The sequence below is a fragment of the Petaurus breviceps genome, unplaced genomic scaffold (genome assembly GCF_028583685.1).
Source record: "Petaurus breviceps papuanus isolate PSGF00001 unplaced genomic scaffold, PetGlider_PUasm1.0 38, whole genome shotgun sequence".
In the NCBI taxonomy this organism is placed as follows: domain Eukaryota; kingdom Metazoa; phylum Chordata; class Mammalia; order Diprotodontia; family Petauridae; genus Petaurus; species Petaurus breviceps.
Genome location: NW_027186304.1, coordinates 96509731 through 96536073, shown reverse-complemented (window position 1 = coordinate 96536073; position 26343 = coordinate 96509731). Strand labels below are relative to the sequence as shown.

Genomic DNA, 26343 nt, shown 5'->3' with positions numbered 1-26343 from the left:
AAAAGAGATGAGCCACACTAATAGGTTTTCTATGGTCATATATAAGGAAGAGATCTTCTTGTCTTATGTCTTAATTGTTTACCCTGTTATCTTGACATGCATTGTATTTCATTTGGATGCTAGGCCAAGTTGTCAGTCTTACAGCAAAAAGTATATTTGGGTCAGTTCCAGTGCAAGGATGTTTTCAATACTTTTTAGAACCTGCTTATCTCTAGAGGCTACGTATCTCCCTTAAGAAATACATCTTTAGCTTGACTTCCACTACACATACATTTCCCCCCTCTTTTTTCTCCTTTCCTTTACAGTCCTCCCCTGGGCATCATGCCATCCCGTCTTGGCCTTGTTGTCTCATCTTTTGTCCATTCTTGTACTGCTGACTCTTGATAGCTCTATCCTGACAAGACACTGGATGACTCCAGAGAACTTTACGCCATTTTGTACTGGCATGCTTCTCTCTTTTGTTTTTCCCTTAGTTGGCCTGAAACTAGTTCACTGGCTGGCTTTTCTTACCATTCTAGGGTAGCGTTAGGACCCAATTTTCCTAGAATGTCCTATGGTCTGGATAGCAAGCACCTTTATTCCTTGACCTTACATCATTTCTTAAAGTTGTCTTACTGTGTATGAATGGCCTTCTCTTGACTTTTTCAAAACCTAGGTTCCACAATGGAACCTGTCATTCTCAATTAAGTTCTTGTTTCCAGTCTGAAGGATGCCTCAGTCATGTCAACTTTGCACATGTTCTGAGAACTAAGCAATTTTGAACCCAGTGAATAGTCGATTCTTTCCTGGGTAAAGTTATTAGTTCTTCCCATTTCACCCAGTTTTCTTCACCTGTGGTGGGAATGGTTTTTGAGAATCCTAGAATCGTTATTTTATGCCACTGAAATAATACATCTTGTCTAAAAATTAAAATCAAAAGCACATACGTGTGTGTGTATGTACATCTATATGTATGCATGTAGAGATAGTAATATATAATGATAAGAGAATTTGAAGATCTTCCCTGCCCCTTAATGAGCCTCAAGTGAAACCCAACAGGAGGGCCTTGATTGGGGGAGGCTTATTTTTCAGGAAGGCTCACACCTTTTGTTACTTTGTAATTAGGCAGTGGATCATGAAGGTTGTGACCCTGAAGAAGGGTATATGCTCTGAGGTGAGGTTTTGCTTTGGGGCTCACTTATGGGAAGAGCTGTGTGATTTGGCCAGATGAGACTCTGGGTAGCCATTGAGCCCCTGGCTTTGAAAACCCAGATGTTGGTGCTTCTGTCTCTGGTAACTAACTGTATCTATATAAAGGTCAGACAACTAGAAGCCCTGTTTATTGGTCTGTTGAATTGTGTTATTTTTCTCTTGTCAGTATTTTTTGTCTGCTTGTAATTTCTGTTTGTATTTTCTGAAGTTCAGGGTGCTAACTTTTCCCCCTGAACTGAGGGAATTATATACATATATGTATATAGATATAGATAGATATGTTTAATTAAAAATTGTTGACCCCTTTAAAATTGCTTTCTTTTAGTAAAACAGATCAAAGAACCTGTGCTAGCAGCCATCCTGGATATGCTAGGGTGCTTGCTCTTACATAATAATCACAGCAGATTTCTACTAAAAACAAAACAGTATGCCAGTACATATTTTGTTATCTAAATGGAGCTCGGTAGATATTGGTTGAATTAAAATAAGGTTGATTCTTTTCATATTGCCTTATTTTCAAGAATAGAGATTAATGTTAGAAAAGAGAATGAAGATTGATTATTAAAATGGCAGTAATTAATGTGGAAAAAACTTGAGGATGTGGACCATATAGAGTTTTCTAAGTATCAGCATAAAAATAGATTATGGCTCTTCCTCATTTTTGGAGTTTACAGAATTTTATAATTACAAGTAATCTCTGCAGCTGTGCAGTCTTAACCTGTACCTGAAAAAGAATTCCCCTCTTAATGGTTGCCAAACTTTTTTGTTTCTTACCTCCTCAACATCTCTTGTATCTATTACCTCTTCACTTACATTTTACTCGCCTGTAACACCAAGCACAAGCAGCTTCCAAGGGTTCTGATTACAAGCATTGTAATTACATTTATTTAGTAACAAATTAAGGCAAAACATTCGCAGAAAATCAAAATATAGTATTCACCATGTGTAACTCAATCATTTAGTAAGTCCTCATTTCAATCACAAAGTACAAAGGTTAAAGTTCTCTTTTAAACAAGGTGCATTCATTTAGTCAGTCACAAAGTCTTCTCTCTTCTCAATTGGAGATTAGTTTCCAATCATAAACAAAAGTACATTTATTTGGTCAGTCACAAAATACAAAGGTCAAAAGTTTTCCACCCCTGAATCACAACTGAATTACAATATCATCAGTCACCACCAACCACCTTCTCAAAGGGTAGTGGACAGCCCAAAGGCCATCCACTCCTAGGTTACAACTAGGTTACAATGTCATCATTCGGTATTCAGTACTCAAGGTGTGAGGTCTTTTGTTCATCTTGACCCGAGGTAAGTTCTCAGCAGTTTCTGTTCCTGGGAATATAAGACTTAACAAAGCTACAATAACATCAATGCACATTGCTGGTGTCTTCATCAATTTGCACTCTGCCTGTGAAATCAACCTAGACCCAACAACAAGGTCTGAGGCCTCCATCAACAAATGAATCTGACATAGTAACATCAAAACAGACAGATAAAGTGCTGGCACTACAGTCATGCCTCCTCAGTCCTTGGCCACTCCAGGTGGCCCTCAGAAGTCCTGGGCAGCTCTGGCTGGCAGCTCTCTCTCTCTTTCTCTCTCCCAGCAACTCTAGCCCCTGGCAGCTCTCTCCCTCTCTCTCTGCCTCCACAATGCTACTCCCAAAAGTTCTTCTGCCCTCTCTCTGCTTGAGCTTCTCTCTATACACAGCACCAACTCCTCCCTGTTTAGTCCCCTCTCTTCACATCAGCAAGGCCATCCCACTGTGGGATTTTCACAAGCTCTGGTTCTTAACACTTAATCTGAAACCAAGCACTAAGTAGCTGTTAGCTTACCAATACAAGGGGATCTTAAAATTCCATTACCATTACAACACCTCATAGGGTTCAGTACTCTATGTCTTCCTGAGCTATTGCTGTAGACTTCTTATTGTTTTTCATATATCTAGTCTCTCTCCCTCCTTAAAGCCACCCTCTACATAGCTGCTCAATGATTATGTCACTCCCCAGCTCAAGAAATTTCATTGGCTCCCCACTGCCTCTAGGATGAAGTAAAATTCTTGTTTTTGCCATCTAAAGTCTTTTATAATCTGATTTCATCCTGTCTTCCAGAGTGACTACACTTTGCTTGCCCTCACACACACTACACGCTACTCAAACTGGCCTACTTGCTGTTCTTGCAAGGAACTCCCTTTGCACAGATTGTTCACTGTACATTAAATGCTTTTCCTTTTACCTTTGCCTCTTGAAACCCTAGTTCCCTTCAAGTTCCAACTTAAGTGCCACCTCTTTGAAATCTTAATTTATTTTCACAGTTGTTAGTTCTTTCTACCCCTCCCCTGAAAAAAAAAATTGCCTTGTTATTTTTTGTATAGATCATGTGACATTTCTCTGAACATGTTCTATTACTCCAATAAAATGTTTATTTCTTGAGGGCAGGGCAATTCTCACTTTTCTGTTTATATCCTTAGTGCCAACATAGTTCACACAAGAGGTCCTTAGTAATGCTTGTTGAGTAATTGATACCCAAAAAGGGGTCAGCTTCTGCTAGAAGACCTCCATTGAATGGAAATCCACTGTTTTCCAAGTTATCCCATTCTAGTTTGGAATAGCACTATTAAACTCAGCAGAGAAGAAAAAAATAAAACAACCAAGGTTTCCTAGGTTTTCCTTTGCTGAGGGAGAAAAACCAAAGTTTTTCTCTGAGGCCATTGTTTTTTTTTTTTTTCTCAACCTCAGTGCCTCTCTGCTCAACAAATGACCGAATTATGCCTTTACAGACCTTTAAAGTGCTATATAAACTGCTAGCAGTTGTCATATTTTCATTGCTGCTACTTCTATTACATCATTAATTAATAAAAATGATAGACCTAAAGAGAGGGCTTCAGCATATTGAGTAAATCTTTTGTTGAGTATCTATGTAAGAACACGGACAGGAGTCTCACAGTCTGTCAATAAATAGCTGCTCTTTGCCAGGCACTGGGATTGCAAAAAAAGTGAAACAGTCCTTGCCTTCAAAGACCACAGGTGTGGTATTATCTTCACTAATGCAGAGAAGTACCTACATCAGTAAGGTGGTAGATCTGTTTAAGTTTTAAAGTCGTAATATTTGTTGGCATCTTTATAGCCTACTATCTTGTAGGAAAACATATATTACCATTACATATATGACCATTAGAGCCTCAACAAGTATGTGAGGTAGCCACTACAAATATTTCCATCTTACAAATGAGGAAATAAGGCAAATGATAATGTGATTTGCCAAAGGTAGCTCCTACATATTAACAAAGTATCGATTGCAGTACTCCTTTTATAATAGCAGTGTAATGGATATATAATGGATTTAATAATGGATATAAATAATGAATTTAAACTTCATTAAAATATATCATTAACTTCTTCTTGAGTCTTAGAACAAAAACTTACTGATGAACAGTTAAGACCCATTTTCTATTTGACTGTTAATCAAAAATGAAAATAAGACAATTCTAAATAACGTAATAAAAAAGGAAGTATTTGATTTCACATAATTCTTTAGGACCCTATTTGAACCTTTTTAAAAACTGGAACTGTTTCATTGATGCAGGAAACTTTCTTGCCAGTGATGATCAACTTTTCTGCAGCTTAGGATGTTTGACAGTTGTGTAGGGCAGTGGTCACCAAATATTTTTTATCACAGTCCCCTGTGAGTAAAAAAAAAATTAAGCCTGTATTCCCACTAAATATATATTTATTTATTAATTATATAAATGTACTTTGTGCTAATAATTATAAAACATACACTAAAATAAAAAGGTAAAAATGGAGTAATATTTTAATCCTAGAGTCAGTAAGAATAGCTGGGGTTTATTGAATAGGTGAATAATACAGTCTCAGATCTATGTGGAATAGATTGGAATGAAGAGATAATTGAGGCATGAAGATCAATTAGAAGACTATTATAGTTGTTCAGACAAGAACTAACTAGGTCCTAAACTTGGTGACTGACTATATGAGTAAAGAGAAAGAGATGGGTAGAGAATGAATTACAGGATTTCACAACTACTGTGATTAGATAAGTGAAATGAGCAAGAGAGCTATCCAGGCTTACACTCAGATAGGGAACCTGAGGCATTATCTTGCCATCATCGGAAGTATCGATGTTGAGAATAGAAATGGGTTTAGGGAGAAAGGTAATGTTAGTAAGCCCTGCCATGCATATTGCAATCTATCCATGTCCGCTGCTGTCCAACTCACTCTTATCCCACCCTAAATTTAAAAAGGGGAACTTCCCAGGAGCCAAAGCTGCCTTCTAAAAGAAATCTACCATAGGCAGAGGTATTCTGAGAGATGAGGGTGAGAAATTCTCCAATAGCACTTATATAGGTGCTGTTGTGGAGGCCTCAGTAACATTTAGGTTATAACTGGGCAATACCTGTGGCAAAAGTGGAGAGATCAGGAAGTTGGAGAAAGGAGGTATGGGGCATGTGGAGGACTGTGGAGTGATAATGGATAGAGTCAACCTCAGAATCAGTATAACTGGGTTCAAATATAGCTTCTGACACATACTGGCAGTGTTTTCCTGGGCAAGTCATTTAATCTCTCTGTTTTAGACTATAAACTGCAGGACAGTTGCTGATCTGTACTCATTGAGGGTGTTTCTTTATCAAGAGCTCTCTATTCCAGTAAAACCACAGGTCTAGACCAATCTTTTGTATAGCCCTTAACTCAGCAAGCATCTCTGTACAGATTATTGTGCTAGACACTAGGAAAGATACAAAGTTTACATGAAGATGATGGTCCTTGGAGATGTGGAGTTTATAGGAGGATAAGACACAAAGACAGGTGTCTCTCAAATATATTTACCAGATAATGTGTATTGTGGTTAAGATGTTCTGTGTGTGGTTTAAAGTAGAAGGTTTTCACATTTCTGTTAAATGTGGTTATATGAGAACATTTAAGTTAGACCATGTGTGAGGCTGCTTGCTTTTTTAAGGGGTATATAAGTATAGACTTCATGATCTGGAATAAATAAACAAATGACATTATGTCACAATACATAGTGTGCACATCCACATTTATAAATATGTTTGCTACAAAGTCAATTTTTCTGTCTTGTATGAATTTTGGTATACTCCATCTGATATGTTTTCCTTTTTCTTTGAAAAGCCTCGCAGTGAGAGAATTTCTTTGTCTGGATGATCCACCAGGTCCATTTGATAGCCTAGAAGAAAGCAGGGTAAGTGCTGTATTATGTCATGTTGGAAAAAAAAAATAGGTACAATAACCATATTGTTCCTAGACTAGCCATAAAGGTTTGTGCCAAAAATTTTTATTGTGGTAATTTTCCACAGAAAATATTGTTCAAGTTATAGGACTATTTCTTTGAAAGAGCATTCATTTTGATAATATGGATCTATACGAGTATGTTAAAGCGTGTACTTCAGTTCAAAAAATCAACTATATAAATATAAGGTAAGGGGAGACATGGCTAAACTGAATTTTATGTGAAAAATTATGTAGGGGTCTAACAGCCTGCAAGTTTAATGAATCACCTGTATAAATACAAAGTGTCATTTGTTCTCCGAAGGGTAAACTGGATATTAAACTGTGGTAATAGAAGTTGAGCTTCAGGAGCACAGGAAAGTTGTCTTTCTATCCTGATCACTTGTTGATACTGCATCCAGTTTAATATACCCAGTTATTTCCCTATCACTGAATGTTTTCATGGAGAGACTGGATGACCATATGTTGGGGATACTATGTATAGAATTCTTATTTGAGTTGGGCAGGTTAGATTCCTTATATCTCTTAAAATTATATGATTCTAAGCAGAAAATGGATATTGTAATTGATCAGATTTTTTTTTAAAAGCACATACAGTGTGCCAAACACTTTGCTAGGCTTTGGGGATAGAAACCCCAAGAATGAAACAATTCCCTACCCTCACGGAGCTTACATTTTAACAGGCAAGACAAGTACAACTATACGTATATACAACATAAGTACAAAATGGATAAATATAAAAAGTTAAATACAAGATAATTTGGAATAGGGGCACTAGCAATTGCGATGGGTAGAAGAATCAGGAAAAGCTTCATGCAGAATGTGGTGCTTGATCTACTTAAAGGAAAAGAGACATTCTTTGAGGTGGAGGTAAGGACAGAGAACATTTCAAATATGGGAAGATATGGCTAGCACAAAAGTGTGAAGGCTTATAGGTGAACAATAGAAAAGGCCTGTTTATTTGAATCACAGAGTACAAGACTGGGAGTCATATACAGTGAGGCTGGCAAGATAGGTTAAGTCCAGGTTGTAAAAGGCTTTAAAAGCCAAACAAAGGAGCTTATATTTTATTTGAGAAATAGTAGAGTGTCACTACAGTTGATTGTGTAGGAGAGTCATATGGTCAGATTTGCACTAAAGGAAAATTACTTTTGCAGCAGTATGTAGGATAGATTGGAATTGTGAAAGGCAGGGAGATCATTTAGGGGCTGTTGAAATAATCTAATGGATCCATGATGAGGGCCTAAACCAAGATGATTTAGTGGGGAGAAGTTAGATATGAGACATATTGTGGAGATGGATGCATTAAGATTTGGCAGCTGATTTAATTTGAAACTAAGGGGTAGTGAGAAGTCCAGGAGAACAAGGTTACAAACCTTGGAGAATAGAAAGATGATAGTGCCTTTGACAGAAATAGGGAAGCTTTGAAGAGGCAAGGGTTTTAGCAAAGGAGAAAGATAATGGGTTTAATTTTGTATCCATTGAGTTTAAGAACTCTTCCAGGACATTAAAGTTTGAAATGTTCAGTAAACAGTTGGTGACATGAGATTGAAGCTCAAAAGTATTTAGTTCAGTATACTGACTGTATTGGGGAAAAAAGTAGAGGGCATAGGACAGCACCTTGGAGAACCATCCACACTTAGTGGGTGTGACTTGGATGATGAACCAGCAAAAGGAGACTGAGGAGAGGTTAGGCAAGTAGTAAGAAAACCAGAAGAAAGTAGTGTGGTCAAGTGTCAGGTGCAACAGAAAGGTCAAGGATAAGGACTGAGAAAAGAACATCAGATTTAGTAGCTTAGGGGAGAGAGTAGTTTCAATAGAATGATGAGGTCAGAAACTAGGGTTGAAAAATTAATGAAGGAGAAGTGAAAGCAGTGACTATAGATAGCTTTCTCTAGGATTTTGGTTTAAAAGGGAAGGGAGAATATATGATTGTTGGTGGGGGTGGGGAGGGATGAGTCCACTGAAAGTTTGAGAGGGTTTTTTGGTTTATTTCTAAGATGAAGGGAGACCTGGACATATCATATTTAATATGATAGGGAGAAGTTGTAGACTTTGAGCAAGGAGGATGATTATTGAGAATGTAATCTACTGGAGAAGATGAAAAGGCGTGGAGTCCAGTTGCACATGTAGAGGGGGTTGATCTTGCCATGAAGATTGTCAGAGATTAAGGGAAAGAAAGGAAGAGTGGGAATGATGTCAAAAGCTACTGAGATAAATGGCCTTCATTTTTTCAGTAAGGTAGGAGGCAAGGTCCTCAAGCTGAGGTGTGAGTGAACAGGGAAATATTGGAGATTTAAAGAGGGAAGAGAACGTTTGGAATAGCTTTTGTGGGGAGTGAGATAGGGTACCAGTTAGGGATTAGGTACTGATGAAAAGACTGCCATTAAGGTAGAGTTGAAGTTAGATAACATAATTTTGTAAAGAACATAATCAGCACAGTTGTGAGACTTCCTCCAGATGTGTTCAGGTTGTGCTTAGAAATGGAGGAATAAAAAAAATTTTTTTTTAAACACAAAAAAAGAAAAAGAAAGGGAGGAATAGAAGAATCAGGTAATTGGTAATGGTGAAATCAAGTGTTTGACCATATTTGTGTAATTCAAGTGGAATGGTATATAGGTAATTGGATTTAAGGAGGCTGAGGAATTGGGAGTTTGAAGGAGTATCCATGGATATTAGTCTCCTATAAGTTGAGAAGTTTGGAGAAGAGGAAGATAGGGTGAGCAAGGTGCTGGACTCCTTGAGAAAAATAAGGGAGACTACCCTGGGGGTTATATACTCTACGCACCATAATTGAGATTGGCTCTTACAAAAGGAGAAAATGAATACCACATAAAAAGTATCAGAATTGTACTTAAATCTTTTATATGCTGAATTTTCTTCACCTTTATAGTCAAAATAATTAACATTGGTCACAACAATAAGCCCTAATTTTAGGGAAGTTAATGGTGGTATATCTCATTATAAATTCAACTTATCCCTAGTGTGACTCAAGTTACTTATAACTGACATCTGTCTCAGCAACACAACACATATCTTTAAACAATAGCTAGATTCTTGGAGCACATCTAGCAATAATAAAGTATCTGAATAAGTGGCACATCTAAATGGTCACTCACCTAATTGTAAATGCAGCTGTTTTCTCAGTGTTTTACATATTTGAAATGGACTATGCTTAATTGGTAGAAGTCCCAGGTTACTATACCAGTCAGGTACAATGGATCATTTGGAGCCTTGGGGTCTAACAAACAGTCCTTTTACTAAAACCTGCCAAATGGGTTTATGAGGTCCATGATACAGAAGTTAAAAACTATTCTACTCTAGAGGACAACTAGTCCATGCTCCTACTCTCCCTATATATCAACTTTAAGGTGGGGGAGAGGCGGGGGGGATGGAGAAACTTATTTAAGTACTTTTAAGATGTCACGCTGGAGGGAGAAGCATACTATTTTAAAAAATCAATTTACCATTCAAAAGGATTTGAGTGACCACCATACTTGTCATCGTATTACTATGTATTTATACCAGCATATATTATATTTTCCAAATCCCTAAAGCACATTTAAATTTTTCTATTTTAAATTTTTAGAGATGTTTCTTATGGCCCATGTTGTACTAGATTTCAGATCCTCCTCTCATCCCTTTTATCATCTGTTAGCCAAAAAGGAAAACTAAAGCTAGAGACATAGAGGTGTGAATTGTCATTCAGACCCTCAATTTAAGTGTTGATTAATTGATTCTCTAGTGCATTCCCCATAGTGGCAGCTTAGAATTTCTCTCCCCAACGTTCCCACACCACTCCCTTACCCCTGTTCTCTCAGTTGAGGATCTTGTCTCATACTTAAAAAATTGTGATCATTGGCCATAAGATCCGTCTTTCCCCCTTCTCTACATTTCAGAACTCCTTGAACATATTTCCTTTTATCTCTCCTTTTACTCCAGTGTCTCTGAAAAAAAAAAAAGGGGGGGGAATCTTCTCAAGACCAACACCACTTGTTAAAATTTCCTTTTTCATCTCACATCACTGAGCTGTGTGTCCCCATTGTCTCCTTTTTTACCCATCTCACACATAGCAATAGTCATTTCCTTTGCCAAGGCAAACCCCCTCAGCATGCCCCTTTAACCCATTCTCTTCCATCTTCTCCAGCAAATTGCTCTTGTAATCATCCTATTCTCTCCCCAGATCTTCAATGTCCTCTTTGTCTACTGGCCACTTCCCTGCTATACAAATACACTAGTGTTTCTTCCATCCTTTAAAAATCTTTATTTGATCCAACAATCCCTACTAGCTATGGCCCTGTATATTTTTGCAATCAAGTTATCAAGATATTTGTTAAAAAGCATTAAGATCTTTGAATGTCATCTATTTTTGAGAAAAATATCCCAAATATCATTTCTATATGTCAGTCATATATAACTTTTTTAAAATCCCAAAATTGAGTTAAACTTAACTCTTAAGATTATTGAAACCAATACTAATTGAAACTAACTTTTGATAAATTCCAAGTAGCTTTCTTCTTATTCCTGTGTGCATGAATAAAATTAGTCCTTTATAATGAATAATAACTTTATATAGAAATAATATATTAAAGGCTTCTGTTTCTTCTGAAGTTGTTTAGTGAGCTTATTTATAATAGCTAGTAGCTATTATAGAAAATACAGAGGTTAACTTTAGCCCAGAGCAGATCAGATTTATCTCAAATTTCAAATTAGTAGAATACAAATTAATGAAATGTTATTGTACTAGTTTATTTAATTTTGTGGAAAGACATTAAAAAACTGGATTTTTGCAAGGTCAATAAATATGGTATATAAGCAGTGGAATCATTTTCTCTGCAAATGTGTAAATAGCTTATTTTTGGAGCACTGTAAAGTTTGAGACAAAAGTGAGAAAAGTGTATTATTACTTATATATACTCTCCAAAATAATTTTAAAAATACCATCCTAGGACATGTGTATGTACTAGGTAGCATTTATATAGTGTTGCACATTTTATCTCATTTGAGCACTCATTTGAGGTAAATGCTGTTATCCCTATTTTACATATGAAGAAATTGAGGCACAGAGAGATTGTGACTACAGTATCTGACAGGATTTGAACTCATGTCTTTGTTATTGTTAAGTCCTTATCTACTATGCCACCTACCTCCCGTGTGTGTGTGTGTGTGTGTGTGTGTGTGTGTGTGTGTGTGTGTGTGTGTGTGGGTATGCGCGCATGTGTGCACACACAAGTCACTGTCTTAGTTCAGCATCTTCATTTAACCTAGTCCTGTATCAAAATGCAAAATAAATTGTCAGAGACCAAAGGGTGATAACATCAGAGTCAAGAGTAAATTTCTTCTCTTTCAGGTGACCACTCTTATCATTTAAATTACATTTCCTTTTTTTCTCTATATTCAGTTAAATATCAATCACCAACTGTCTATCTATAATACCTAATTGGGTATCAGCCATGTCTAGGATTATTAGATATAATTACTTATATTTTCCATTATGGTTACTTCTACTTCTGTTCTTGGTTAATACTTTCTTTGAAGGAGAAGCTTTGAAGGAACTGTGTTTTATTTTTTCACATTGCAAAATATTCAGTAGTTTCAGGATTGTTCTAGCTTCTAAAACCAATGGTTCACTTCCATGGGTACCTATATGAGAAGCAGTGAAGCTGGATTCCTAGAGCAGTCTAAATTGTAGAAGTAGGGAAGTCCAAATAAAAAGTAATGAGCATGAGGTTTTATATCAATTTGAATCCCTCTGTAAATGGAGCAGTGTCCTATACTCATTTGGAGGAAAGTTATGTATACACATATCTAGTTTCTCTTCATTAGGATAGTCAAGTATATGATAAATCTTATTTGTATACACAGATCATTTCCATATAACTAAATTCATTAGGACAGAATCCCTTGAAAGGAAATTTGCCTGGGGTACATATTTTTCCATTTCCACAGGTTCCGTGAAGATTCTCTTACCTCTAAACCCCCCATAATGAAACTGCTATTTTTCAGAGTTTTACCACATCATAGTAATATTTTTTGCCTCTGGAAATCAATAAGCATTTATCAAACAACTATTGTATGCCAGACCCTATGTTAGTTGCTAGGGATACAAATACATATAGTCCCTGCCTTCAAGAAACTGTAGTCTTAGGAGAAAGGGTCGGGGGGAGGGGGCAGGAGATATAATAAATGCAAAGTAATGGGGAGATATTAGCAGCTGGAAGGATCAAGACCCCCTGTGGAAGGCAGCCCTTGAGGTGAGCTTTGGAAGAAACTCAGGATTCTGAGAAATACAAGTTGGGTGGGGAAGAGGAAGGAGAGGGCAGCCTGCACAGACATAAATAGTAGATTAAATTACATATATAAAGGATAGTGAGAGGGACAATTTAGATTATAGAATGTGTGAAAAAATATAACCAAACTGTAGGGTAGGTAAGTTGGAGCTCAGTTATGAAAGCTTTGACTGCCAAACAGAAGAATTTGTTTAAGGTAACCTGAAGCTACTGGAGTTTGGGAAGTGACATAGATCAGTGATTTAAGAAAATCTGTTTGACAACAGGATGGAGAATGGATTGGAGAAGGGAAAATTTTATCAGGGAAATAAAAATAGGAAGCTATTACAAGATGATAAAGCCTAGACTGTGATAGTAAATATGAGGAGAGACAGATTTAATAATCCACTATGACTTTAAAACTTCAAACTTGGGTGACTAAAGGAATGGTGGCAACCTTAAGAGAAATAAGGAGGTTTGGAAGAGGGATGGATTTTTCTGGAAAGATAACAAAACAAACCCAATAATATATATCAAGTCAGTTTTATTCCCAGCATTAAATAATACATGAGCATAAACAATTTCTGTTGTCCTTGTTACTTTCTACAAAACCAAACCCTCTGCTTTGGTGAACTTGAGGAGAGATTTTATATTGCCAAGGAATCCTGATTTTTAGGATCCCACACTATGTAAAACAGGATGTGTACAGTGTAAGTTTAAAGAGCAAGGGATGACTTTTGTCTTGGGTTTATACCATCGTCTAATATTTTACATATATAACAATTATTTAAAAGTTTGTTGAATTGGATCAGTAGCAGTTTAAAAGAAAATCTTAATCTGGTGAAAGATTTGTGAATTTTACTCAGGTTGTTTTAACAGAACTCTTTTATTGGACCTTTTTAATATTCAAAACAAACTAACAATTAACAGTAAGGAAGATTGAAATAAAAGGAAATAGGGGCAGCCAGGTAGCACAGCGAGTAAGAGCACCAGCTCCAGTGTCAGACTGACCTGGGGATCGAATCCGGCCTCAGACACTTAGCACCCACCCAGAAACACCTGGCCATGTAACCTTGAGCAAGTTACTTAACCCTGATTGCTTAAAAAAATAAAATAAAAGGAAATAATCTTCATGTGTTCTGCCTCAGTATGATTTTATGTAAAATGATACATTTTTAGAAATATTTTAGAAATATAGGTATTATTTGAAAGATTAAAGAATGATATTTGGGTAAAATCTGTAGTGGGCTGTGTTCCTAGTTAAAAACTAAGTTACTCACAAGATTACTTTACAAATTACATATAACATAGGAAAAACATATTGCTCTTTCTTTTTTCAAGGAAAGAAATCTTATTTTGGAGATACTATAAACTCTGGTGTTTCATATATAGCTAGTATCTAGAATATAGCATATAATGTGTATACTTATACCAGATCCCAGTTAGCATGAAAGAGAGGAGACTTTGTTGATCCCCCCTGTATATGTCCCTTTTTTTTTTTTTGTTCAGGCTAAGAACTGAATGAGTCTGGATTGTCTATTGTTTTTAAATTATCCACAATACTGGTAGTTCTCATTTTTATATCTGATTGGAGAAGTATTTAATAAAAAAAAATTTCTCTCCCTCCCCAACCTTTTTTGTACAAGGCTTTCTGTGAAACTCTAGAAGAAACAAACTATCGATTACAAAAAGAACTACTTGAAAGACAAAAAGAGGTGGAATCACTGAAGAAATTGTTAAATGAGAAACAACTTCATATAGACACTATAGAGAACAGAATTAGGTATGTTATATAATATCGTGCATTGTTGAATTGCATTTGTGTTCTTAATAAATTTCTCTCCTTGTAATGATAATTATTTGCATGTAATCTTTTTTTAAAAAGACTTAAAAATATCTCCAATTCTGAAAGTCATAGTTGGAATAAATTTGCCTTTGTATCCCCATTATTTCTTATTTAGTAGAACATGCTATTGAGTTTTTAAAATGTTAAATTTTCTTTAAATATTAAAAGGGTTCTTAGGATGTGTTTTGGAAGAAGGAGTTGATTTTAGGGGAACAGTGGAATTTTGAGTGCAGTTTCACCTATCCCTAGATCCACATTAATTTAGATTACTCTTTTTCAAAATTTTCCTTTTATTATAAACTTGGCAAAAATCAAGAAACTTTGATATTATATGAAACTGAGCTTTTGTTATGTTCATTTTGGTTTTAAGTGTGTTAAATTCAACAAGCTACCTAGTTTGCCATTCGTTTCCTTCTACTTTCTACTGTGTATTTTGTGAAATATCATTGACATGCTTTTCTTTCTTTTTTTGGCATCGTTGTTGCTACCTACTTTTTTCTTCTTATTTTTCAAAGCCCTCAGGAAAAGGGAAAAAAATCCTCAGGTTTTTATAGTGTTTTTTGATTCGCTAATCATGGTTTAATAAGTTGTAAATTTCTGTAATCATGTAATATCACACCTACACCTATTCAAAATAAAGGGACAGATGTGAATGATTCTCCCTACACATCTCCCTTAATTTTAAAACCAAAATAAAACAGTTAAATAAGAAACCTTTCCCCAGGTTAATTGCCACAGTTTAATTTCTAGGAACCCTAGAAAAATATAATTATCACACACACACACAAACTGTTTTAAATTACCATTTAGTTTTATGTGACTGTACCCCATGATAGTGGTAAAACTGAAGTCCTTCATTCTAAAGTTCTGGGGAAAATACATGTTGTTTATGGAAGCCCTAAGAGGAAAAGATATTGGTCATTTACCAATATTGTGCTACTCTCTTTTGAAAAATTGTCATTTTAAAAAATGAGTAAATGGCATAATTTATTTTCAGAGGTTTCGATTCCAAATTAAGTTTTTCAAATGTATACACTTGGGAAATGACTTATTTTTAACAGAGAAAAAAAAGCTTGAGTGTGGAAAATATGAAATGTCATTTTAAACATAAAAGGGGCTTCTTTCATAGAGTAATGTTCCTCTTTGGTAAACCTTTAGACGCCTATTGAGGAAGTCTATTATTTTGTGTTTTGCAATTGAAACTATAAATTCATTTTAAATATTGATAGAAATAAACTGGGTTTTATTGCCAACTTATTTCATTAGGCTATTATCTTTAGAACATGAAGAAACACTTAGAATTTCAGGAGAAGGTGAACATAGCAGAAAGATAGAATCTTCTGCAATTGAAGCAGATCAAGATACCTTGGGTGAAAAAAACAGGTATGTTCTACTTCATATAACTTGACTTTACTAATTTGACATTATCAAAGGAAGGCAATTCCAAGCTGAATTTGTTAGAAGAATTCTCCATTTTGTAGGAGTTTTCCAAACAAGAATAGCAAAATGACTGAGGCTCTATGGCAGACAGGCATTGAAATGATCTGCATAGTGTGTATGATGTATACCCTTATGCCATGGCCACATACCTGCTATACACAGAGTGCAAGTTGGTCTCTCTCGTAGTAGAAAAGGTAAAGAGGCTCTCCCCAGATTGACAAGAAAAATGAATTGTTCCCTTTTAAAAAGAAAAAGGGCTTTGAGGGGAAGGGGGTAGTCAGTCAGTTAGTAAGCATTTATTAATCATCTACTGTGTGCCAGGCACTGTGCTGAGCACTGGGGATACAAAAAAAGAGGCAAAAGACAGTTCTTGCCCTCAAGGAACTCATAATATAATACAACCAAATATATACAAACAAGCCCTATATAGGATAAATAGAAAAGAATTTTAAGAAAGGGAAAATTGGAATTAAGACGGTTTGGGAAATGCTCCTATAAAAGGTAATATTTTATTTGGGTCTTAAAGGAAGTCAGGAAAGTCAGTAGGCAGAAATGAAAAGGGAGAGTAGTAGTCCAGGTATGAGGGGACAGCCAGAGCTAAGAAATGAAGTGACTTGTTCATGGAACAACTCTTTGTTACTGGATCGAAGAGTGCAGTGAGGAATAAGTTGTAAGAAGACTGGAAGAGTAGAAGGGGCTAGGTTATGAAGGGCATTACTTGCCAAATAGAAGATTTTGTATTTGATCCTGGAGGTGCTAGGGAACTACTTGAGTTTATTGAGTTAGGGGGAGGTAATATGATTAGAACTACACTTCAGGAAAATCACTTTGGTAGATGAATGAAGGATGGATTGGAGTGAATATAGATTGAAGTAGGAAGACTTACCAGAAGGTTATTGCTACAGTCCAAGTGTGAGGTGATGAAGGCCTGAATGAGGGTGGTGATAGTGATAGTGCTGGTGTCATAAGAAAGAAGAGTGCATGTTCAACAAATGTTGCAAAGGCAAAATCAGTAGGCCTTGGCAACACATTGTACGTGGATAGTGAGGAGTCTAGGATGACATCCTGGTTGTGATCCTGGGGGACTGGGACGAGGGAGTTGTCCTCAGCAGTAAGAAGTTTAGAGAGAAAGATGAGGACATGTTGAGTTCAAGTTCATTTTTGGACATGTTGAGTTTAAGCTGTCTGCTGAGCATCCAGTTCAAGATGTCTGAAAGGCAGTTGGAAATTTGAGGCTGGAGAACAGAGAGATAGGGACAGAATGGGGAGATTTGAGAATCATCGACATAGAGATGATCATTAAATCCATGGGAGATGATGAGCTCACCAAGTAAAGTAATGTAGAGAAGAAAAGAAGAGGGCCTAGGACAGAACACTGTGGGATGCCTACAGTTAGAGGATATGACTTGAATGAAGAAGCAACAAAGGAGCGGCCTGATAGGAGAAGAACCAGTGGAGAAATGATGGCCTAAAAACCTAGAAAGAAGAGAATATCAGGGAGAACAGAATCAACAGAGAGGTCAAGAATGAGGATTGAAGGGGAGGCTAGGAGGTGCAATGAATAGAGCACCGGCCCTGGAGTAGGGAGGACCTGAGTTCAAATTCGGCCTCAGACACTTAACACTTACTAGCCATGTGACCTTAATTTAACCCCAACTTCCCTGCCTTCCCCCTCCAAAAAGCAAAAAAAAAAAAAAGAAGAAGGAGGATTGAGAAAAGATCATTGGATTTGGAGGTTGAGATCATTAGTAACTTTTAAATAGAGTAGTTTCAGTGCATTGATGAAATCAGAAGTTAGATTGTAAGAGGTAAAGCAAAATGAGAGAGAAAACATAGAGGCACCTATTGTAAACACCTTTTCAAGAATTTAGCCTCAAAAGGCAAAAGTGATAAATCAATAGTTAACACTGATGGGTGAGAGTGTTTTGAGAATGAGGTGGGGAAGGCATGGGCATGTTTGTAAGTAGTAGAGAAGGAGTTGGTAGGAAGAGATTGAAGTGATAAAATAGTGAGGACAGAGGACAGTCTATAGGAGGAAATGGGATATGGAATGGGAACGCTTCTGCAGGTAAAAGGAGTAAGGCCACCTATTTATGTGAAACAGGGATGAAGAAAGAGATAGTGACAGAAGACACCTGAGTGAAAAGAAATGAAAAGGGGAGAAGGGAAACTCATGGTGAATGGTCTCAGTTTTTTTTATAAAATATGAGACCAGGTTCTCAGCTGAGAGAGTTGGGAGAGAGGGAGCCATAGGAGATTTGAAGAGGAATGAAAAGGTTTGGAAGAACTGCTGTGGAGAGTGGGATAATGAGTTGATGAGGGAGATCTAGAAGCAGCCCTTAGGAGCAGTGAGAGAATAGTTGGAGGTATATTAAAATTTGTAGTGAACCCAATCTGCACATGTTGTGTTCAGCAGCACATTTGTAGGAGCAAAGGGAACAGATCACATAGGAGTAATCCAAGACTGAAACTTGGCCAGATACAAATCAGTGATGCGATAAGAGGGCCAAAGACTCAAAAGAAGAGGACAATACAGAGTTGAACTGGTTCACCAGGGGGTCACTGTGGAAAAAAGAAGAGCATTAGTAGTGTAGGAACAATGGCCTGATAAATATCTCTGGGGTCAAGGGATTAGAAGTATGAGTAAAGTTTAGACTTTGGTAAGGAAATACAGGAGAGGTGGAAAGCTACTAAATTATGGTCAGGTAAGGGGACTTGATAATTCTTAAACAGGGAAGATGGAGTATTTTGGGTGATGGCAATATCAAATATATGATCATCTTTGTGGGGATGGGGGGGAAGGGGAGCAGTGCTGAGTTGGGGTAAAGGAGTAGGTCATGGGAGTGAATGGATTGAGGAACTGAGTAGTAATGGTGTTTGAGGGTGAGTTAATGTGTATGTTGAAGTTCTCTACTATGAGAGCAGGAGTTGAGGAGAGAAAAATTATGAGCCATGAACTGAGCTCATTGAAGTAGGAAGGGGAGTGACTTAGAGGTTTGTAGACAACTACCAAAATTTTGACTGGGTAATAGATGTGGATTGTATGCATCTCAAAGAAGAAATTACTAAATGATAGAGATAGAAGGAGAACTTGGAAGGGATAATGACAAGCAAGGAGTGTTCCCCAAAAGGACCTGAAGAGGCAGAGAGGTATCTTGATCTATATCAGATTGTAAGGTACAAGTATATCATAGAGAAGAAACATTTGGAATTAAGTTACAAAAATAGATCTCTTCCCCAAAAAAATAGGGAGCTGGACCTGCATAAGTAGCAGTTAGTTGTTTGACCTCCAGGGAATGATCACTTATATCTTACAGGTGGCTATTAGATGAGAGATCCATCTAGTAAGGGTCAGAAGAAGAGATAAAAGTAGTGGTAGTTACTGATACTCTGCTGAGGGGCATGCTGGGTTAGATATTCATTGACCTGATGATAACCAGATAGTTGCTATGTTCCTGAAGCATGAATATAAAACTTAACTGAGAATCTGCCAAGACTTATCAAGCCAGATGACTACTACTTATACCCTAGTGGTTGTTACAGACATAAATAATGCCATTGCCAAATGAAACCTAGAAAAGTTAGTAAAAATTGTAAAGTTTTGGGAAAGAAACTTCTATTAATAAATAGAAAGCAAATGTCTCTGTAAAAAGGAATGTATATTCAGGAACAGTAATAACTGACATTAATAAAATACTTTAATATTTACTGAGCATTTTATACACATCTCATTTGATCTTCCTAGCTGCACTAGAGTAGTAAGTCTGAGGTCTGACGATCCCTCTGGGTGACTGAGGCAGATTGGAAATATAGATCATGGGAATTGAGTTTGCTCAATTGGGAAACCATTGTGTTCAAAGGGATATTAATGTTAATATTAGAACATGAAGAAACACTTGAAATTTCAGTAGAAATTCCCTAAGTATGAAGGCAATATTTAGGATGGAAAGGAAAACTCACATATTGATCTCCTTGAAAAGAGAGAGATGAGAGCCAACAATTGGTAGCAACAAGGATTTGGACAGTGATATAGATTGATGGAGTGGACCTCAAAGGCAAGATTTCTGAGTCATGACAGTGGAAGTCTGTGAAAAGTTATCTTTGGGGTGTGAGGAATAAGCCAGTTACTTGTCTCCTAGTCCAGTGTGTCAGGGATATAAAGAAGAAGCAATTAGCACCAGATTGAGATGCCACGAATGCAATTTCATCTAGAAAAAGTCATGTTTCTCTGCCTACAAGATTATGGAAAGAGTATAAAAGGAAGGAGATACATCATGCAAGGGGAGGGGTATTATGTCTTATCAGTAGAGTGAAAGTTCTAGAGGGCAAAACAAAAAAGAGGAAGGGATTGAGAACTGGTGTGGCTGACCTGGATAAGAATGATGAGAGTACAGGGACAGGAGACAGGAAAGGTTTTTGCTTCACTTTCTGGCAACTTTGAATCAAGTTTTCCAGAGGAACAGGAAGCGGAAGTTTGCTAGCCCTAAGATAGGAGAAAATCAGTTGATAGCAAGGGACAGGAGAATAAATGTATAATGGCATTAGGGTGGTTGTATGGAAGAAATCATTAATCTGAAACATTATGCAACTGGGCTAGCCAATTCCCTTTTCTGTTTCTTCTCACTGGTTATATGATTGTAGGTAAGTCACCTTCCTTGAAGTTTTTTTTAAAATGAGGGGAGTGGGCTGGATTTCTACTATTTCTTCCAGCTCTATATCCAGTATTTAATGGATAGACTTGTTTTCTTCTCTTAAGTAACTTTAAAAGTACAATGAAATTTCATGAATTTTGAATTTGTGGATAATTTGAATATGAGCAATGTGGAAGTTTGACTTTAGGTACCTATTTTTTAAATGGTTTATAGAGCAAATTAATTGAGGATGAGGGGAATTGTGTAAGTTAAACTTTTTTTGTTTAATTGTGTAAGTGAAAACTCTAGCAATACTTTAAAAAATCATTTACAAATAGCTAACCATACATTTATATACAAACTGCTTTCAGATTGTAATTATTCATTTGAAAAATGAGTAACTTATATTTTAATAGTTTAAACTACACTAAGACTTTTTGAACAGTTTATATCTGAAGAGCTCTACTTCAACAGCAGTCTTGGAAATAGTTTTATGATTTTTTTAAAGTTTGGAGAGACATAGTTTCTGGGTAATTTAATCATTTATTAATATAAAAGCATGGCCATTTGTCCATCTCTCTTAAATGAAACACCTGTCATGGGAAGTTCTCAGTTTATATACTCTTGGAAGAGTAGATGTTCCTGAGGATGCCAGTCAAATCTGGTTAACAATTAATGAGAAAATGAATATTACAATGAGAGGCTGGGCTATATTACCATGAGGGTCTTGGGGTATGTAACTTGAGTCACCCAAATCTTGGTCAAAGAGACTTGGCAGTTTTCGTATCACCTGTCTGACAAAAGGGAGAATCAGCATTTTCCCAGATCTGTCTGAATAAAATACACTGAACAGGAATCCATCCATTAACCTAAACTTAGAATTTCTTTTACTGTGATCAGATCTTAGCCTACGATTTCTGGATGAGGAATTTAAATAAGGGGAAAACCTTAGTTCTGATTCAATAATTAGTTATTAATAGAAGAGAGAAATAATAATTTCTTACAGTTTATATACTTATTAAATTGAATTATTGACCGATTTTTCTTTCCATTCAGTCCAGTAAAAGTTTTTCTGCACTAAGAACAAACTTTTTTTTTTTTGCTTTTTGGAGGGCAGTTGGGGTTAAGTGACTTGCCCAAGGTAACACGGCTAGTGTGTGTGTGTGTGTGTGTGTGTGTGTGTGTGTGTGTGTTAAGTGTTTGAGACCGGATCCGAACCCAGGTCCTCCTGACTTCAGGGCCGGTGCTCTGTTCACTGCGCCACCTACCCACCCGAAGAAACACACTTTCTTTAAAACTTTGTATGCAAGTTGTTGAGCAAATATTTTTTTTAAAAATAAGACAAATACCAACTCACTCCCTTCAGACTGTCATAAATTTTGCATTGAAGGTATCCAAACAAACATGATTTTACTGTATTTTTTTTTTTAGCTGTAAAGAGCATGGACTATTACAATATTAATGTTTTTAATGTTAATATCCATTTTTTTATTCTTGGGAAAAAAAAGCTTATGTAAGATAATTGAATAAAGTTCAGGTATCAGAAATAGAGGTTTGACCGATATTTTAGTGAGGTGTGTTTTTTTAATAGTTGTAAACACTGGAGGTAATGCAGCTAGGTGACACAGTGAATAGAGTGCCAAACCTAGAGTCAGGAAAACTCATCTTCCTGAATTCAAATCTGGTCTCAGACACTAGCTGGGTAACCCTGGCTAAGTCATTTAACCCTATGTGCCTCAGTTTCTTTATCTGTAAAATGAGCTGGAAAAGGAAATGTCAAACTACTCTAGTATCTGATATTACCCAGAACACTCCAAATGGAGTCCTGAAGTGTCAGACACAACTGAACCAATGAACAAATGCTAGAGGAAGTTGTAAGCAAAAGAAGAAGGGTAGATTAGGTAATCCTAATAGTCTTCTGTTTTAATTAATTGATCCATTGTCTGGAAAAAAAAGTGAGGAACATTAATGAAATTGAACGGAAAGAACTACAGATATTTGTCACACCAGATCCAGTCCACAAGCCATAGGCTTCCTATCATTAATGTCACACATGTATAACCCTGAATTAGAGTTTAAGAGTTGGGTTTTTATTCTGACTCTGACTTTTGTTAATTTGTAAATCTAGACAACTCACGTGTGCCATGTTTGAGTTTTATAATAGCAGTTGGCCAGCCTGCTCCAAAAGAATTCTTGGGGAGATTAAAATGAAGTAATGTATGTGGGATATACATTGAGGTATTATAGCAGCCAAGGTAATATCATTTATATTTTGGTGGCAATGATTTAAAAAATCACCCTAAGAAAATGCTATGTGCTAACTCAGGTATGACTAGTTTTACTGTTACATGAGTTATTTTTACAGGTTCTTTATAAAATGGTTAGTATATTCACAAAATTTCTTTCACAGCAATGAATATATAATGTAGTTTTGTACTATCTCTTAAATGTGGTAGATATATTTCATTTGACAGTTTCAATAAGACTTTTAAAGGTGATAACATACATTATGAGTTCATTCATTAGTTAAGTTTTGCTGTTGTTCTAGGTCTGATAAGATTCCCAAGGTTGATTGGAGTAATTGTGAACCTGAAAATTCAGTACCTGAAGTGGAGGTAGCTGAAGTGGCCTATGCTGCTGAAGAAGAGTAAGAGATCAGCATCAGCTGCCATAGTCTTTGGGGATTTAGCAATTTGGACTGGATTATGTTTTAGTAAAAACTGGTTTGTTTGTTTGTTTTTAATAGAACAGTAGCTGTAAAGCATTTATTAAAAAGGATGCACGTGTGAAATGTTTACACAAACAAAATCATAACTTATTGGCATAGGAAATATATTCAGTGCTGCTTTTGATTTGCTTTTTATCTAGCCTTTGTATTTAATATATTTAAAAGGTCTAGTTAGGATTATATTAACCTAGACCTATATTCTTAAATACTGTACATAAATGATTATGATATTTTACCAATATGCTTTAAGATATATATATTACATATATAGAAAATCACTAGTAATATTATTCAAGTGGAAATTTATTACATGTATGAAACAGACTTATTTCTGTCTTATACATATTTTTAATTGGTTAAAATATGTTCATGGAATTTATTGTAAAAATATAAGAACAATTTAAATTAAAATATTGATTTTTAAGTACCTTAAATTTCTAAAATTCATTTTAGTGCATTAAAAAAAAGAAAAACTTGTTAATAACAAATGAAACGTACCGGAAATAGTTATGATTAGCTTTCCCTTTAGGGTTCTTAGAAGGAAAGTAGTAAACTAGTCATTGATAAAATAATTAATTGGTATCCAGATATTGTATTATTTACATCCCTTATTATTATAATTCTGTATTACATGTTTATTTTTCACTCAACACTTTATCTCTCATTCTTGAACTGTAGAGTCTGCCCTTTTCCCCAAATACTACCTCTTCTTGATAATTAAGGTATGCTCTTTTGAAAATGTGTTCTAGATTATCTTAAAGATAACTGATTTATGACCAAAAGAGAAAGCCATACTTTCTGCCATGTTAATAACTAAGTTGTTCCTGATTGCAATGCATTTTTGTTTCAGTGCATTATAGCCTATTTTTTCCAAAATGTATTTATTTAGCTGAGTGATGCACTTTACAATAATTAAAACTCCTTTGTGCCAAGTTTAATTGATTGACTTCATTAGAGAGAGGAGTTAGGGAAAAAAAGATTATGTAGTGCCTTTAATATTTAACTATTACAAAAGACTTAGAATTCTATGGATCAACTTTGTGAAAGTTCTTTAGTGTTTGTTTTGGTCCTGCCATTAGTTATTGGAAGTGCCTTTGTTTTTTTCCCTTCAGTGAGAACTTGTTACATGTTTTTTGTCCATACTGTTTTGCTTAGTGCTATTAATGCTAGCATGACTATATTGCATAATTTGAAAGCTAAGTTAATGTTTTGGGCTGTGTATATATGTGTGTACATATGTATTGTATGTATATTTTTTCTAGAAATGGAAAGAAAGTAATGAATAAAGTTGTGACTGTCCATTTTTTGTAACCTTTGATCTATTTTCTCTCTGTCCCATTACCAACAATAGATGCCTATTAAAAAATCTAATAACATAGACACTTTCAAAGAATAAAATGTTGTTCACCTTTGATTCTAAATTAGAAAATGCTTTTTGAAAGTACCAAAAATCTAATTTGGGTTTCTGTGGAAAAGAACTCAACAAGCATTTTTTAAGCAACTATTATTATGTTCAAGGCATAACAAAAAATGAACAATAGTCTCTTCACTCAAGGAGTTTACATTCCTATTATTGGGACAAAAACAAATGTATCTTTTTTTTTTTAAAGCAATAGGGGTTAAGTAACTTGCTCAAGGTTACACGGCCAGTTATTTCTGGTAGTGGTGCCAAGTATCTGAGCCCAGATTTGATCCCCAAACAAATGTATCTTGATATTTCAGAGATTTATGACTTCATATGGGTATGTTTCTCTGATGAAAACTCTCCACATCTTAGTGGACATTCTTCATGAATTATTGTAGTTAAAAAAAATTCATTATCTAGCGACCAACCTACTGCTTCTGCTGAGCCTCTCTGAATTTAATTGTCCTTTGTTGATATTCAGTTCATCACATATAAAAGCCTTCCAGTCTTGGAAAGATCTGCCAGAGTGCATACTAGACTTGCATAGTTTTTGAGAACCCATGTTCACCTCCATGCAGTGAAGAGCTACCTGAATAGGATTTTATTTCTCTGGAAATATTTCATAAATCACTAGGGAATTTTTTTCAACTGTACTTAGAAAAGGAATGAAAAAAATTTCTTCAACTTATTTTTTTAATATTCTAGATTTTCTGTTAGGATTAGAAAATATTTAATCTAAAAACTAAAAATGTCTTCACTGTATTGATCTTTGCCAAATTACTGAAATTATGTAATTTACTTTTTTCAAAATGAGCCAGAATTGTAATCCCCAAAATGTTTATCTTTAAGTATTTTAGAAATATTATAATATATCATCTATTATTTCTAACAATATTTTTAGAAAATATGAGTTTTGTGTGAACATGAATTTTTTTGCTAGAGGAGCTAGTTTTATTTTTAGAATTTTTGTTTTACTTTGTAATTTTTTTCTGGGTATCACATATATTTGCTAAATTTTCTTCTCTCCAGTGGAAAGCTTTGTAATTTGAATGACATACCTTATTTCTGCTTAGTTTGTGTGTTTCCCTTTCTCGTCCCATACTTAATATAAATTTGAATGAAATTTAAATGCCCAACTTAGCAGATGGAGAATTTTTTTTCCCTTAAGTTTGCACTGCATGTTCTTGATAATTTTGAGTCTTCATGTATAGGTGTAGATCTCAAATGTAACAACCAATATTAATAAAATTGAATGTAATTAATGTGGAAATAGCAGCTTTGTAGCTAGTTTGTTGTTAGCACAACTTAATGAGTTCAATAGGTAGTGTACCATGAAACTAACTTCTTATTTTTTAATTAGAAATTTTACTATGGGGGTGGATAGGTGGCACAGTGAATAAAGGTCCAGCCCTGGAGTGAGGAGGACCTGAGTTCAAATAAAGAAATTTTGCTATGAACTCAAAGCAGTAAAAAATATTTATTCTCATGGGGAGAGGGAAAGTGTGGCTCATGAAATATCACAAAAGTCTGCCCTTTAAAATTATAGGCAAGGGTATCAAAAAAGTTAAAATGGA

General features: G+C 35.6%; 1 protein-coding gene across 1 annotated transcript in view; it reads left to right on the top strand.

Moving 5' to 3' along the window:
- The window catches only part of SNX16 (sorting nexin 16), a 36458-nt gene extending 11795 nt beyond the window's left edge, over positions 1–24663 (top strand). Inside the window, exons 5-8 of the mRNA XM_069100196.1 lie at positions 6334–6403; positions 14366–14502; positions 15832–15948; positions 23185–24663. Of these exons, the coding sequence (XP_068956297.1) occupies positions 6334–6403; positions 14366–14502; positions 15832–15948; positions 23185–23287 (427 nt within the window). The 3' untranslated portion in view covers positions 23288–24663. The remainder of the gene's footprint in view (positions 1–6333; positions 6404–14365; positions 14503–15831; positions 15949–23184) is intronic.
- The last annotated feature ends 1680 nt before the right edge of the window (positions 24664–26343 follow it).